The 15,222-nt window shown below is 33.1% G+C and overlaps 3 protein-coding genes across 4 annotated transcripts; 2 read left to right on the forward strand and 1 right to left on the reverse strand.

Annotated features, from left to right (window-relative positions):
- The first annotated feature begins 1,345 nt into the window (after positions 1-1,345).
- On the forward strand, positions 1,346-7,554 carry LOC11433467 (lysophospholipid acyltransferase LPEAT1). 2 transcript variants are annotated; one of them, XM_003625770.4, is made up of 9 exons: positions 1,346-2,052; positions 2,734-2,850; positions 2,964-3,001; positions 3,296-3,360; positions 3,643-3,711; positions 4,466-4,599; positions 5,335-5,475; positions 6,891-6,954; positions 7,306-7,554. In XM_003625770.4, the coding sequence occupies exons 1-9, from the start codon at positions 1,552-1,554 to the stop codon at positions 7,323-7,325; spliced, it is 1,149 nt and encodes a 382-aa protein (XP_003625818.1). In that variant the 5' UTR covers positions 1,346-1,551; the 3' UTR covers positions 7,326-7,554. The 2 variants fall into 2 exon arrangements, with proteins under 2 accessions (XP_003625818.1, XP_003625819.1); XM_003625771.4 differs by lacking the exon at positions 7,306-7,554 and having other exon boundaries at positions 6,891-7,246.
- Positions 7,555-10,710: 3,156 nt separating this feature from the next.
- On the reverse strand, positions 10,711-13,550 carry LOC11435272 (iron-sulfur assembly protein IscA-like 2, mitochondrial). The gene is made up of 4 exons (NM_001422801.1): positions 13,315-13,550; positions 12,903-13,033; positions 12,701-12,809; positions 10,711-10,996 (listed from the first exon to the last, which is right to left on the reverse strand). The coding sequence occupies exons 1-4, from the start codon at positions 13,489-13,491 to the stop codon at positions 10,931-10,933; spliced, it is 483 nt and encodes a 160-aa protein (NP_001409730.1). The 5' UTR covers positions 13,492-13,550; the 3' UTR covers positions 10,711-10,930.
- Positions 13,551-13,730: 180 nt separating this feature from the next.
- LOC11434768 (glucosamine 6-phosphate N-acetyltransferase) lies at positions 13,731-14,446 on the forward strand. Its single transcript, NM_001422800.1, has 2 exons — positions 13,731-13,774; positions 13,882-14,446. Exon 2 carries the CDS (start codon positions 13,901-13,903, stop codon positions 14,360-14,362), a length of 462 nt encoding a protein of 153 aa, NP_001409729.1. The 5' UTR covers positions 13,731-13,774; positions 13,882-13,900; the 3' UTR covers positions 14,363-14,446.
- The last annotated feature ends 776 nt before the right edge of the window (positions 14,447-15,222 follow it).

Here is a 15,222-nt window from a genome sequence, read left to right on the forward strand (position 1 = left end):
ATTGAACAATCATATTATTTGTCATAGCTGACGGGTATTAGAAGGCTCTGCTGTGGTGGCATTAACATGGAGAAGGTTACAATGATAATGGTGTGTAACATCGACATTTATGCAAATACACTATCTTTTGCATATGTACCTAGTTATACCTCCTCAAAGGTAGACAGTCCATATCCTAGTTATACCTAGCTTATAAACTGTGCAGTGGTGCAATAGGTATATGACTAGCTATACCCTATCGGCCAGATTATTGGGAAGAAATTATGGGTATGTTTGTGGACTACAATTGACTTTTATAAGCTATATAATGGGATTTCACTTGTGTACCATTAAAGTGGACTACAATTGTATTATAAGCTTAATATTAGGACTTCGTTTGTGTACTATTAAAGTGAGAATCTCACATGATATTGACCAATTCAATTGTGAAACATAGTCAATTCAACTATTTTTTTTCCTCTCTTTCATATATATTTATGTTTAAAAAAATGTATCGTCGCATGTCACACTTAACTTGGTCAATGTCGCAAAAGTGCAAGTTTGCATCATAGAATAAATTGAGAAGTAATTAAATTGCATGCTTAAGTACATTTTCATTCGGCTAATTTTTTTTTTAAGTTTTCATCCCCTATATTTAAAAATCTGTTTTTGACTTTCTTATTTGATTTTAATTCTTTCTAAATTTTGGGTTTTCATTTTATTTTTCAATCACTTTTGATGAAGCGACCTATTCATTTATGACGTGACAACGTTTATTAAATCTTAATGGATATTCATTTCAATAAAAAAATGGAATGCTAACAAGTGGCCATGGGACATTTGATAAGAAGTTCAAAATAGTAATTTTATCTTAAAAATTGTGCATTTAATTTATTGAAAGATTAAAAAAAAATTTCTACATAAAATTTAACAATTACTTCACTTTTTGAATTCTTAACAAGTTTCCTTACACTTGTTAGCATAACCCATAAAAAAAATATGTATAATAATCATTGTCGCGTCATAAATAAACATATCATATCATAATCAAATGATCTAAAAATGCGATATATAACCAAAATTTCAAAAAAGTTAAATGAAGGAATGTAACGCCCTAATTTTTTACTTTTATTTACTTGAAAAAAAACCTCAATTTTTTTATACTTTTATTTATTTTCTTAGTGATAAATTTGATTTTTTTTGAAAGATTTCTTGATTTATTATTTCACTAAAAATTTATGCCAGGTGTTAAGGATTTAATAAAATTTTGAGATCTGGATTATTGAAGTCAAAAGTTTTTCCAAAGATTTTCTTTAATTAAGAGAATATCATACATAAAAGTTATTGATAAAAATATTCGTAAAAAATGCGTGCAGATCTGGGAAAGCAAGCTTTTGGATGATGCCGTGAATCTAAGCTAATCTCAGTTATTTCTCTCTGATGTGACCAAAAACCCTAATTAATCATTAATTAATACCCAATTAACTACTATTATCTATCTCCTACTATACGATAGCATATGAATATAAATTCAAAGAATAAGCAACGAATAATCATAATCTATGAACAACAATGATGAAGGGGTTGGAGTCAGAACTCAAAGACCTAAATTCAAAACCACCCAAACCAAACGGAACCACCACCACCGCCACCGTTCGTGACGATCGTCCTCTTCTCAAATCCGATTCCCTCTCTTCCACCACTACCACAACCGCGGAGGAGCTACAAGACCTAGAGAAGAAATTCGCCGCATATGTTCGCAACGATGTGTACGGGACGATGGGAAGAGGAGAGTTAGGAGCCAAGGAGAAGCTTTTCCTTGGTTTCGCGCTTGTGACTCTTCTTCCGATTAGAGTGATTCTTGCTGTAACGGTTTTGGTTGTTTATTATGTGGTTTGTAGGGTTTGTACACTGTTTAAAATTCCTAATCGTGAAGATGAACAAGAGGATTATGCTCATTTGGGTGGGTGGAGAAGAAGTGTTATTGTTAAGTGTGGGAAAGCTCTTTCTAGAGTTATGCTTTTCATTTTTGGATTTTATTGGATTCATGTTTCTTCTAACTCTTTCAATCAGGTTTCAATTCTACTTTCACTTTTTTGTTAATTGTTCAATTTCAATTCATCAGGATTAGCTTAGTTAAGTTAAGTTTATCATATTCAATTTGTGATAAGGTTTTTATTAGCATCTTTAATTCGGACAATCTGGGAGATTTTACTTGGGAAAAGTTCTTTATAAGTTTATGATAGATGTTTATTATTACGAAGAAGTAAAGTTGGATAGCAAAAATGAGAGGAGGAATGGTTAGAAATTGTGTTTGTTGACGCAGTTGCGGTTATACTGTGAACCTTGAATATTATGGCGAAATTAGGGCCAATATGGCTGTGATGCTGTTGTGGAGACCTTTAAAGCCTTTATATTGCGGCCACAAATTGCAGTTGTGATACTTTTGCGGAAACCTCTAAAGTCTTTATATTGTGGCTGCAATTGGAGCTGGGAACCGTAGTTTAGAGTTATGCGCAAAAGTTAATTTTGTTAATGAATGTTTCTAGTTAAGTTTATCGGAACTGGCTCGTACTAGTATATTTATTTGCTCACTTGTGCCTCTATCTACCTTGTCATAGCTCAAAAGACAATTGGATGTATCTTAGTTGGTTGTTGATTATTGCCGGCCAGCTTGTTTCATTTTATTTTGCAGTCAAAATGTTCTCTCTTGTCATATATTTAATTTGTTTTTTCTGCTTCATTTTTAACTAGGAAAACAAACCTCAGCCTGAAGAGACGGGAAGACCTGGTGTAATAATATCTAATCACGTGTCATACTTGGATATTTTGTATCACATGTCTTCCTCGTTCCCAAGCTTTGTTGCTAAGGTTTGTCACGCGACATTCTTTTTCCATAATGAACGCATATATCTGTACATATGTATGATGCTGACTGTTTGGTCCTGAATGTTCTGTTAAAATCTTTGATTTCATCTATGAAGAGGTCAGTGGCCAAGCTTCCTCTTGTTGGTCTCATCAGGTGTGTTGTCTTTTTTTATTAGTTCCTCCTGGTTTAGTTTTATGGATTTTGTGGTTCATTGCAAATTAAATTTTATTTCTTCATTTGAGTTCTGTTGTTCTTTAGGCATTTTGCTCTTTATTTTTTTTCAAGTCTCATTTCAAAAGTGAACTTTCATATAAGCAGCAGTGCTTCACGTATTGTCCATGAAATGAGAATGCTGCATTTCATACGATTCAATGTGCACTATCTTTTCATTGTAAGGTATTTTTCAGAACCTAGTGCTTATATATTATGACGCATTTTTTGTAACAGCAAGTGCCTTGGTTGCATCTATGTTCAGCGGGAATCAAAGGCATCGGATTTCAAGGGTGTTTCAGGTGCGTAGATAGCTCTGTATGTGCACTTTGTAACAATCATGAAAATGTACACAATGTAAATTAAATGGAGTAAAAAAAGTAAAATCCCTTGTCTCCATCATTTCCTATGCCCTATGTTGGTCTTTTCATATTTTTAGTTGTATACTGATGTGCTCTAGTGGTTTTCCTTTTAGGCATATTCATGTGTTCCACTAAGTCAAACTAGGGTCTTAATACCTTGTAGAATACACATTATTTGTTCAGTTGCAACTGGTGCCTAAACCGTGAACTTTCTTCCTGCAGCTGTTGTCACTGAAAGAATTCGAGAAGCACACCAGAATGAATCTGCTCCATTAATGATGTTATTTCCAGGTTATCTTCCTTCCTTTTTTGGGGGTTGGGTGTAGGGTGGAGTCGAGGGGTGTGGATCAATTTTTATTTAGTTTTAACAATGTTATGCTTGAGTTCTCAAATTGGAGTAGATTATATAGGGGTTTGGTACCTTTATCTCTCCGATATACCCATTTTAGCTTACATAAAGAAGTACAGGATATAGCTCGTTTGTACTTGATAGGCATGGGGGTCTCTATTATTTTTCAGAGAACCATGAGTTGCTTGTATAAGGACGCTAGCCTATAAAATGACTGATGCACATTTATATTTGCAATTTCTTGTATTTTTTCAAATTAATTTGACAATTAAAGTTGCTGCATTTCATATCGTTACCTGTTTTATCTTATTTATTAAATGAATATTGTATCCTTGTGTTCATCTGCTGGCCGAAATTTATGTTTTTGACCCAATGTCTGTTTCTTTTAAAATCTTATCTCAAACATGAAGATTCATTTACTATGTCCATTTAACTTCATAATCTTCAAATATAACCCTATGCCTTAAGGTTCTTCACATTTATTTACTTATTCTTTTGTTAGCATGTGAATTATTATTTGTCACATATGGTAACACTAGCATTGGTCATATTACAGATATTAGTCAATATTTGTCTAATTGTTCATTGCATCTGTCTGTAAATCATCAAAAGTGACCTGTATTATCCAAATTATTCATGCTTCTCAAATCGACATTCTTATAATAATTTAATTTCATGCCATTCAATATTCTACAGAAGGTACAACCACAAATGGAGATTTCCTCCTTCCATTCAAGACTGGTGGTTTTTTGGCAAAGGCACCAGTACTTCCTGTAATTTTAAAATACCCTTACCAGAGATTTAGCCCCGCTTGGGATTCCATATCTGGGGTAAGTACTTATATTGTAAAGCTTCATGTTTTTCAATTACCTTTGATAATAAAACCTAATCATGCTGTACTCAACTTCTAAGTTGCTTTGTATCCATATATATGTTATGTGTGGAATATATTTTTGGTAAATATGTCAACATCCTGTTCTTTATCACTGCGTTTATATGAAGGTTGATGCGAACAAATTCATAATTTTGGTTTTACATGTTGACAATATTCTAGTTGCTGCAATGATGATGTTTTGTTGCATAATGTAAAGAAGATTTTCTCTAGCTTACTTTGAAATATAAGATATAGGCGAGGCATGTGATAGAATAGAAAATTCTCTCTAGTAACTTCGGAATATAACATATGGTGAGGTTATTTGATAGAAATAGAACTGTTGCATAGTAGATCATAAGAATTGTTGGGATTGTCTCATAAACGGTATATCAAATAGGAGACAAATTTATTGAAATACAATGTTGCAAAAACGACCTGGAATGAAATGAAGGTAGTCATTTCCCTATGCCTCAATGGTTGAGAGGTTGATGTATGCCCAAACATGTATGCAGCCATATATCAGTTTTTGGTGTGATGGCATGATGTGTCTTTGATAAATTGATGAACCCTAGGAAAACCACAACTTATTGTTTTATGCTTACATCTTTATGCTAATCTAATTGCAGAAATTGCCATCTTACTTAATCAACACAATGCTTATTTTATTCTAAGTTGACATTAATGTTGGCAGGTGCGCCATGTGATATTTCTCCTCTGTCAGTTTGTAAATTATATAGAAGTGATACAATTACCTATATACTATCCCTCGCAGCAGGAAATGGATGATCCCAAATTGTATGCCGATAATGTCAGAAGGTTGATGGCTACTGAGGTATTTATTTTGGTTATAGATTCAATACTTCTTTATTGCTGAAGTTGATCGTTACACACGTGCATAAATTGACACTCTATAAGGTGCATAAATTGACACTCTATAAGACGTTATCAAGATACACCACTCAATAGCTCTCCGTAGAGAATCGTTTTGATCAATCTGGCCAACGAAATATTTTGCTGAATCGTTTTGCATTCAAAAGTTTGAGGAAAAAAGCAAGTATTTAAATTATATGTTCAACCATGGTTTTTTTGAAAAGTATAAAAAAAAAAGGGCAACCCGGTGCACTAGAGCTCCCGCATATGCAGGGTCCGGGAAGGGGTCCCACCATTTGGTGTATTGTACGCAGCCTTACCCTGTTTTACACAAGAAGCTGTTTCCAGGACTTGAACCCGTGACCTTTCAGTCACATGACAACAACATGACAAGAGGCTGTTTTTTTTGAAAAGTATATTGTAAATTAATGGCAAAATTACACTTTTAGTCCCTTAACTTAATTTCAGGTAACAGTTTGGTCCTTTATCTTTTTTTCATTTCAATTTGGTCCTTTTTGTCCATTTTCATACACATTTTCAAGCTTCAAATCTAATATTCTTATGCAAACATAGACGAGGATCATAGATTTGAAGACTGAAAGACCATAAGAAAATAAAATCATGAATTTTAAGTTTAAAATTTCATATGAAAATGGACAAAAAGGACCAAATTGAAATGAAAAAAAGATAGAGGACCAAACTGTTACCTGAAATCAAGTTAAGGGACTAAAAGTGTAATTTTGCCAAAATTAATTTTGTGATCCTTGTTGGAGTAGACAATATATCCATATCATAAATTATACATTCAACCATGGTTTTTGTTTGAATTTTCCAAAAAAGTGTTAGAATATCAGGACTCTGTAATTTAGGCATTTCGGAAGTGGGTTATGTTTCTCGAACATTGTTTAAGTGGAAATTGACTGTAGACACATCTGCGAATCAAAATCACTCTGACACCACCGGAAAGTCTGTGGATGACATCCTCATAAAAACTGTCATTAGATTGAAAGTTATTTTCCCGTTGTATGAAATTTATATTCGTTTGGAACTGTTCTTTTGCACACATTTACCAAGTCCTGTACTTGTTTTCTGATGTCGAAAAATGTCATTTTTGTGCACACATTACTGTTTTGCTAAACAAAATTGTAAACATCCTGAATGGTGATTAAGAATAATAATTATTTTATTGCTTTTATTTTTATCTCATTACCGTCTGGCAAATTTCAAAATCTTCATTCTTTTTGTCGCACTCTTTATTTCATTGTCATACCTGTACTTATATCCTAAGGTAGTATCCTGCATGTTATGTATTAACTATTATAGTGCGACCACTGGTGATACCTTCTTGATTATGTCTGTTGTATGTTCTGCTTGCAGGGTAATTTGATACTTTCTGATATCGGGCTTGCTGAAAAACGAATCTATCATGCTGCTCTCAATGGTAATAATAGCCTGCCTAGTGTTTTGCGTCCGAAAGACGATTGATAATTTCATGATCCCGGCTTCAATTGATATGTAGTTACACTCGAGTTTTGGTTTCAAACTTAGAATTTTCTTTAAATATATGAATGGACAGCTCACGTGAGGGGTGTTATAGCTAATACATTTTCCTCAACTTCAGAATGATGTATAATTTCCATGTAAATAATGTAACCAATAATGTGTTTTAATTGCTGGTGAATGAGATACACAATTCAAGAGTCAAGTTTTATTCACGTTTTGATTGTGATAAATGACCTTGCTCATTTTAGAAAAGCCATGTATCTGAATCTTCTGTTTCATGTCCCTGCAGGTTTGTTTTCCCAATGCTAGTTCTTCGGATATGTGGCTTGTATATTTATTGTATGGCTCAATTATTTATCAGGAAACAAAAAAAGAAATTAATTAGAAAATTATGTGTAGAGCAAGTATGTATCCAGTAACTGCCTCTGGAGTATGATTGAGATTTTTGAACAGAGCCTGATGTATCTATAGTTATAGGATTCTCTCCAATATTAACATAGGTGTTCTAACTTCTAAAATAACTCGCCGTTTCTTGCTATTTAATATTTTAATGTTTTGCATTAAAGTATACAAGCTTATGGCTGCATTTATCTTTCTGGTGCCGAGGTTCCCCGTCCCGAAGCCCATGACGAAGAACAACGCTGAATAAATGAATCTTCAATTTAACCTGAAGTAACATTCCTTTTTGATCAGCCTTTAAAATCTATACTTTCTTTTAAAGCACTGCCAGTTTTGTTCCTGTTTTAAAATCTATACTGACAAAATGATAGAGAATAGTAAAACAAATTTTCATATACGCTAGAGATTATTTGTTCGAGACTTTGTTTTATACGTATACACACACTTTTAGATCATTTTTTTTAGTATGGACAACTGAAGCTTCATCTACGGGAATTTAAATATTTTGTTGGTACACCGCGATGAGGTCTTACGAACTCAGTTTTAGCACAATTTATACCATAGGCATTGAACCACTGACTAACACAGGAACACAACTGCAGTGAGTTAATGCGACCATTACAATAACAAATTTGAACCGACACCCTGCCATATGGTTCGAAGAGATTGAATGAAAAAGAAAAGCAAAAGGAAATACGATGCCTAGGTGAAAGACCGGATGAGATTAAATATCTTCTTAATTTTAAAAAAAATCTGAATTTTAATTTCGATTTTTTCTCTACTTTTAAATATCTGGGATTTTTTTTTCAAAATTTTAAAAATCTGATTTTTTAATTAAAAATATATTTAAAAGTTCTGAAATTTAATTATAAAAATAAAAAATTAAAAAAATCTGGGTTTTTTTTTTTCAAAATTTAAAAAATTAGAAAAAAATAATTCAGATTTTGTCTTAAATTAAGATGATATTTAAAAGTTATGAAATTTAATTATCAAAATAAAAAAATAGAAAAAAATAGAAATTAAAAAAATCTCAATGTTTTTAAAAAATTTGGGGGTTTTTATTTTGAAATTTAAAAAATTAGAAAAAAATAATTCAGATTTTTTTTCAAATTAAGAAGATATTTAAAAGTTCTGAAATTTAATTATCAAAATATAAAAATAGAAAGAAATCAAAATTAAAAAAATCTCAATGTTTTTAAAAAATCTGGGGGTTTTTATTTCGAAATTTAAAAAATTAGAAAAAATGATTTTTTTTTAAATTAAGAAGATATTTAAAAGTTCTGAAATTTAATTATCAAAATTAATAAAAACAAAAATTGAAAAAAAATTAAATTAAAAAAATCTGAATGTTTTTAAATAATCTGGGGTTTTAAAAAAAACAAAAAATAGAAATTAAAAAAAGTTCATATTTTTTTCAAAATAAAAAGATTTTTTGTTTTTAATTTTTTTTTAAATTATGCCACGTGGAAATTAAAAAAAATAAAAAAAAGAATTTTTGTTTTTAATTTTTTTTAAATCTTTATTTTACAGGGGAATCTCCATGTTTTTTTTCCATAGGGGGTAAATCAAAAGACCCCCAAACGGAAATAATAATGGGAAGGTATACTTTTTTATAAGCAAAATGTATTGAAGAGTACAACCCATCAAATTACACATCGCCAACCGAAGGATAAGCTTACAATTGATAAGCTTTGTAAGCATACCAAAGGATTATTCAACCAGTTTGAAAAAGCAAGTGTAGAGTTCGTATAATTTTTTTTAAAGGTGACGACAAGGTTTTGATGTCTAGCACAATCTTCTCAACATCCCCAACGTTGCCATTGAAAATGACATTATTCCTCATGTTCCAGATGCAGCATATAGTTGCAAGCCATGCCAAGCTTTTACCTTTCTTCCTGCCAAAGGCTTCCTAAACAGAATGAAATTCAAGTGACCCATGCTACCAGATTGTGTATTCATACCTAGCCATGATGCATAAACTTCCTCCTAAACATTAACGAACATGACTCAACCTCTCTAAAACATAAGACACGTGAATGAAGTTCAATGTACATTAGTTAACACTGCTCTTTTTTGCTAACTCAGTCACGGGTAAGGATAAAAGTAACCTCCATCCAAAAACCTGTCCTGTTAGTCTGCCATAATATTGAAGTGACTTAAGTAAAAGATGATCAGTTTCCTCAAATTGCTTTAGACATGAAAACATTATAATAAGATTTAACAGAGAAACATTGTATTCTATTCGGCACCCATGCCCATTGATCCTTATTCGCAACCAGTTTGATCTAAAGCCAAAATCAACCGTAGTTCAGCCATCCATCCGTTCAATAATAACAGCATCATGCAGACGGTCGAATGACAGAGACGCCTCCTAACTCATGGTGCAACTTCCATGCCACACACCCATCTCAGCCACAACCCCTTTTATAAACTAAACACTTTAACAACTCAGGGTACTCTTCTTTCAAAGATTTACCATTAATCCATAATTTAATATCATCCCAACACCGGACACGAGAACTAATACTGGATGCAAACCAGTTTTCATTTGCCACAACATTACTTCCACCCAGCAAAACATCTCTCCATGAGGTCTTTTGGTTTGATTATAATGTCCTCTCTATCTACCAAGTAATTTGACTGATAAAGAAGCATAGTAGCATACCTGAATGGTTACAGCTCAAACCACGTGTATCCTCTATCATTTTAATAAGCAGCACTTCCATTTATTTAACAATGCTAAATTTAAAAAACCATATATACTTAATTGACATGTTTGTATGTTTTGAGTATAAATTTAACCTCTAAAATTAATTCTAACTTGAAACTAAAATTTGGAGCTTTTGCATTCATAATTGACTTTTAACCTCAAATTGATAAACTCATGTTTACACAAATGTGTTCAAATATAACGAACTTTACATTCAACTCAATTTTAACCAAAATTAATTTATCCACAATAAATTTTTACCACTGCTAAACGAATAACAAAATGAACACCATGCTATCAGGGTTATATAGTATTGTATTTACATATTATCATAATAATTTTAATCAATACATCTATTATTAATAAAACTTATCAATAACAATTGAGCTAAAAAAAATTCAATTTTTTTGTACGTTTATTGCGATCATGCCCAGCCGCTAGTTAGCAGGGTCTTGTTGATGGAATGAATACACTCAAGTCATTGTTATTGCAGGGCATTAAACAACCAACTTGCTGCTGAATACTCTAAGTACATTTGAAAGCCTCATTTGATATATGAACAAATCAGTAATAAGCACCGAAAGATAATAGAACAGGCTAGACTGAAATGCCTGATAATTTATTACCAGTACAACAACTGTATGTTACATTGATATTGATATCAGTATACAAGCAATAATTTAATCTTCAATCAATCAATTGTTTTTTTAGGTACAAAACTCATGTTTCATAGTATAATCTAGTTCGATGGAATAAACATTTGAGCGGTGGAGGAAAGTGAGGAGGGGAGTACCAATATAGCTAACTACTGTTTCACCATGAAGGAACTTTTACAACTGCAACCACCAACTGCACTTGGGTTCTCCGTCACCTGAAAATGAAACCAGAAAATAAATGTAAGTTTGTCTTCGGTTAAATTAAATGCCTTAAGAGTGACATTCAATGTCATATCTTATAAACGAGTATCAATAGCCACATGCCCCTTTTCTCGCACACTCATTCCATTCCATTCCAATACCATTGGATATCATAGTTTTTTTTTGTGCTAAATAGTCAGCCAAATAAGTGAATCACGGCAGGTTATGGCTAACTGTGATTATAAAGAATACTTATAACAAAAGCAAAGGGAGATACACAAACTACTCACTTTTTGACTCTTTTCAGTTTTCAATACCCTTTAATATCGGGTGAAAACTTGTATTAATCTCACATAAATAGAGCGGGCTTAGGCTATTTAGTTAGAGGAACATGGGATATCACCAAAGAGTGGAGAAGGTGTCAACAAAAAGTTAGCATTCTTTAATCAAAGTTCATGGAATGACGCATCTTAAGATCAGAAGTACCTACGTTGCTCTACATATTTTAGGAGCACGTCATGCTTCTAAGCTGTTTAACAAATTACAAAACTGACATGTGGGCCTGGTTTACGTAGCAGGGTAGAGGTTGCTCCTCCTGATCACAATTTTGCAAGAAGCACTTTATTCTAATGTTGGTTAAATTTTTCAGGCATATCTCTAGTGGTAGCTTTATTTTTGTTTGAACTTGATGGAAGTGTGCCCGAAAAACATAAACAGTGTCAAGAGAGAGTAGTTCAAAGCAAAAGTTCAGTCAGGAGAGCAATTGCATCATCCAAGTAACAAGAAATGACACCAAAATGTACAAGGCATGGTAAAAAACTTATTGGAAAAAAGCTAAAAGCATCTAAAGGCATTGCTTGGATGGTTGCAAAAGAAGTCACCTCTATATACAACAGGTTCATCCTGAAAAATTTATACGGAAAACTTCAAAGATTGAACAGGGCCTTATTGACTTAGGTTTGAATCTGAACCTGAATATGTTGTTAAGTTTTATCTAATTCAACTCTCATAAAAGCTCAAATTGTAAAACGTATATACTCATGGACGATTTTACATCCCAACGGAACATACCCACTCTCTCCACTCTGTTTTTTTTCTTTGAAAAAAATTTCTTGAACTTCAAAGATTGAACAAGGCCTTGTTGATTTTGGATTCCAATCTGAACCTGAATATGGTTGTAATATTTTATTTAAATCAATTATGTTAAAAGCTCAAATTGTTAATGTACACTCATGGACAACTTTGTATCCTAACATACCCACTCTTGTAAGAGCCCTTCGGGCTTGAAGCATGTTCACTTTGCACACACATAGTCTAACTCGTGCTTTCTACTAGAAGAACGAGACTCTGATTACTTGATCAGAATGACTATGATATCAAATCCACTCTCCATTTACCAAGGCCCAACTCTCCTAAATTCTTAAGCTCACAGGCAAAGGCTGACCAATGTTTACATCAAACAGAAGTTCTCAAATGTTTCAAGATTTAACTTCATAACAGGATGTGAATGTGAATTGCTACTATAGTTCACAGAAAAATTCTGAACGAGAACACATCCTAAGAAACTTCCTTACCTGATTATTACCATACTAAAATTATAAGAAAGTTCCATGTTGTAGTACACAGGAATGACAGAGAAAGGAATGAGAAGATAGCTATAAATAATTAATTTTGTATAAACACCAGCATACACATGGTTACAAGTGCGCTTGACTTACTATGAAAGCCGAACGGATTAGCTCCTCGACATAATCAACAGTTGCGCCTTTCACAAAGTCGTATGAAATATTGTCAACAACCAGTTTAATTCCTTCCTTCTCGAAAACTCTGCCAATGCATTAAGTAAAGTAAGTTATAATTTGTAAAAGACAAGGGTCTATCAACATTGAAATCTGACCATCCAAGTGGTAGTACTAGTACCTATCATCTGAGTTGAATCTGTCATCCAAATTAAAAGCATACTGAAATCCTGAACATCCACCGGTTTCTACGCTTAAACGAAGCATTTTTCCACCGGATGATGATTCATTGGCATCCAATTCCTTCATTTTCTGTTCAACATTCATTAAGTTGTAGAAACAAGTTGGAATCAATTACATATAATGATACACATAGTTCCTAACCAGGGGTACAGTACAACATGAACTTTCGAGTATTAAGAGTTGCAATTAATCAGTTCCCTATCTGCATAACTGTCATAACAGTTTTTTTACTATTATGAGAAGCATAAGCGATAAGGGCCATCAACTAAAACCTAATCCAAATTTTGAAATGTATTTGACCTAAAATTGAATGAAAAAACAAGTTGCAATTGAGAGAAGAAAGAGCATACGCGAACGCAGTTTTCGGTTATGTGGACAGGTTCCACGTCGGGAGAAGACGGTGAAGATGTGGCATGGTGAAGAACGGAAGAAGAAGATGAAGATGAAAAAGAGCTTATAATATTCTGGTTCCGTTGAAATCGTGCTGCCAATAATGGAGCGAGTCTTCGAAACAGCGATGTTTGCATCTCTCTCGCTAAATCACACCATTGATGTCTTACCAGGATCTTCTTCTTTGCGCGATTGCGTCTAAATCACAGCGATGTTTAAATAAATCGTGCTTCAAACTAAACCTAACTCACGGTTCAGATTTCACCACTTCATCAAAAGAAACATCAACGGCTCAGATTTTACCAAGCCAACACAATTTTTCTGAATAATAAAAAAAGGGAACGCAAGCAAAAGTAGCTTCTGACAAACGTCGTCGTCGTCGCAAGCAAAAATTCCTCTTCCTCCATCTTGAAGCTGCAAGTACGTTCAAAATTTCCTAATCTTTTCAGATTTTTTTTTTCCATTTTCTTTCTGCGGTATTGCTACAAATTGCTTGCGATTTTAATATTTTTATTTCTTATTCTCAGATTGTTTAGTTATTAGAAGATGCAAAACAGTGAGGAACAAAAGTATAGAGCCAGAAGATTAGAGATTACAGACAAGAAAAAAGGTTTCATAGAATTACTGCAGCAGCTTAGCGTTTGTGATTCAGTCTCTGATAAGGAATTTGAGGATAGATTTCGTGAAATTGATTCACTTGGAGATGATCATGTTATATGTGTTATTGAAGATGAGATTACTGGAAAGACTATTGCAACGGGGAGTGTGTTTATTGAGAAGAAATTTTTGAGAAATTGTGGTAAAGTTGGACATATAGAAGATGTTGTTGTGGATTCAAGTGCTCGTGGGAAACAATTGGGGAAGAAAGTAATTAACTTTCTTACCGATCATGCTCGTTCGGTTGGGTGTTATAAGGTGATTCTCGATTGCAGTGTCGAGAATAAGGTTTTCTATGAGAAATGTGGTTTCAAGGAGAAAGAAGTTGAGATGGCTATGTATTTTGTTTGATTAATCTTTTCTTCTTTTCATTATTCTAAATTTCTTATGTGATGATTCCAGTCATATTGAACATGTATTTTGACATTCAATTCAATTACTTACGTTTTCTCAAATTATCACTGGCATTCGCGATTCATTGATTCTAAAAGTAAAGATATACAAAGCATGTTTGTTTGCAGTTACATAATTTCCTTTTATTCTTTCACTGCCTTTATTGGCTCCTACCATTTTAGTGGAAGAGCAAACTGCTTTCTTGAGTTCTATGATGTTCCTAGTTACTGATATCAATCTTTAAAAAATCCAGTGTTGTGCATAGTGTTCATTTTGGTCCTATTTCTGTAAGTGCTTCAAGACGTCTTTAATGTCTTTGCCATCACACATTGCCTTATGTACTAGGAATTGGTGCAATACTGCAATGTTCATCGCCATTTCTTTTAACGAAGGCTTATGTTGTCTATCACTGTTATTTAGTTCTGTTCTACTAATATTCTTGATCATTTTCTTCCGTTAGTTACACGTGTTATGGTAGTTTGTCTTTTTTATTTCTGTTCTACTATATTGTGTGCGCACTGTTATCTGTACTCTTGGCTATTGTAGCCTGACCTCTTGGCTATGTGCAAGCAAAACATGTGCTTTTGTTTAGTCTTAAAAGCAAAAAAATGAGGATTAAATCTAGGTATACGCCACCAGTTCAGCTGTAGTTTTTGATAAGTTGATTAACATAGGACAAGGTTGTCTTTATTGATATCAATGTATTAAGTATTGACACCGGTTCAGCTGTAATTCTGCTCATACAATAAATCTAGGTATATGCTATCATCTTTTCTTAATTTGTGTCAAATGGTCAACTTCGACAATATTTGTGGGGC

This window comes from Medicago truncatula, chromosome 7 (genome assembly GCF_003473485.1).
Source record: "Medicago truncatula cultivar Jemalong A17 chromosome 7, MtrunA17r5.0-ANR, whole genome shotgun sequence".
NCBI classification, from domain to species: domain Eukaryota; kingdom Viridiplantae; phylum Streptophyta; class Magnoliopsida; order Fabales; family Fabaceae; genus Medicago; species Medicago truncatula.

What these genes read in the sequence shown, in the direction of transcription:
- LOC11434768 (NM_001422800.1), top strand. Translation starts at nt 13,901, where the DNA reads ATGCAAAACAGTGAGGAACAAAAGTATAGAGCCAGAAGATTAGAGATT.
- LOC11433467 (XM_003625771.4), top strand. Translation starts at nt 1,552, where the DNA reads ATGATGAAGGGGTTGGAGTCAGAACTCAAAGACCTAAATTCAAAACCA. An exon ending in TCCCAAGCTTTGTTGCTAAG is followed by an intron (nt 2,851 to 2,963) that starts GTTTGTCACGCG and finishes TCATCTATGAAG; the next exon opens with AGGTCAGTGGCCAAGCTTCC. An exon ending in CCTCTTGTTGGTCTCATCAG is followed by an intron (nt 3,002 to 3,295) that starts GTGTGTTGTCTT and finishes TTTTTGTAACAG; the next exon opens with CAAGTGCCTTGGTTGCATCT.
- LOC11435272 (NM_001422801.1), bottom strand. Translation starts at nt 13,491, where the DNA reads ATGCAAACATCGCTGTTTCGAAGACTCGCTCCATTATTGGCAGCACGA. An exon ending in TAACCGAAAACTGCGTTCGC is followed by an intron (nt 13,034 to 13,314) that starts GTATGCTCTTTC and finishes AATGTTGAACAG; the next exon opens with AAAATGAAGGAATTGGATGC. An exon ending in AGATTCAACTCAGATGATAG is followed by an intron (nt 12,810 to 12,902) that starts GTACTAGTACTA and finishes ATGCATTGGCAG; the next exon opens with AGTTTTCGAGAAGGAAGGAA.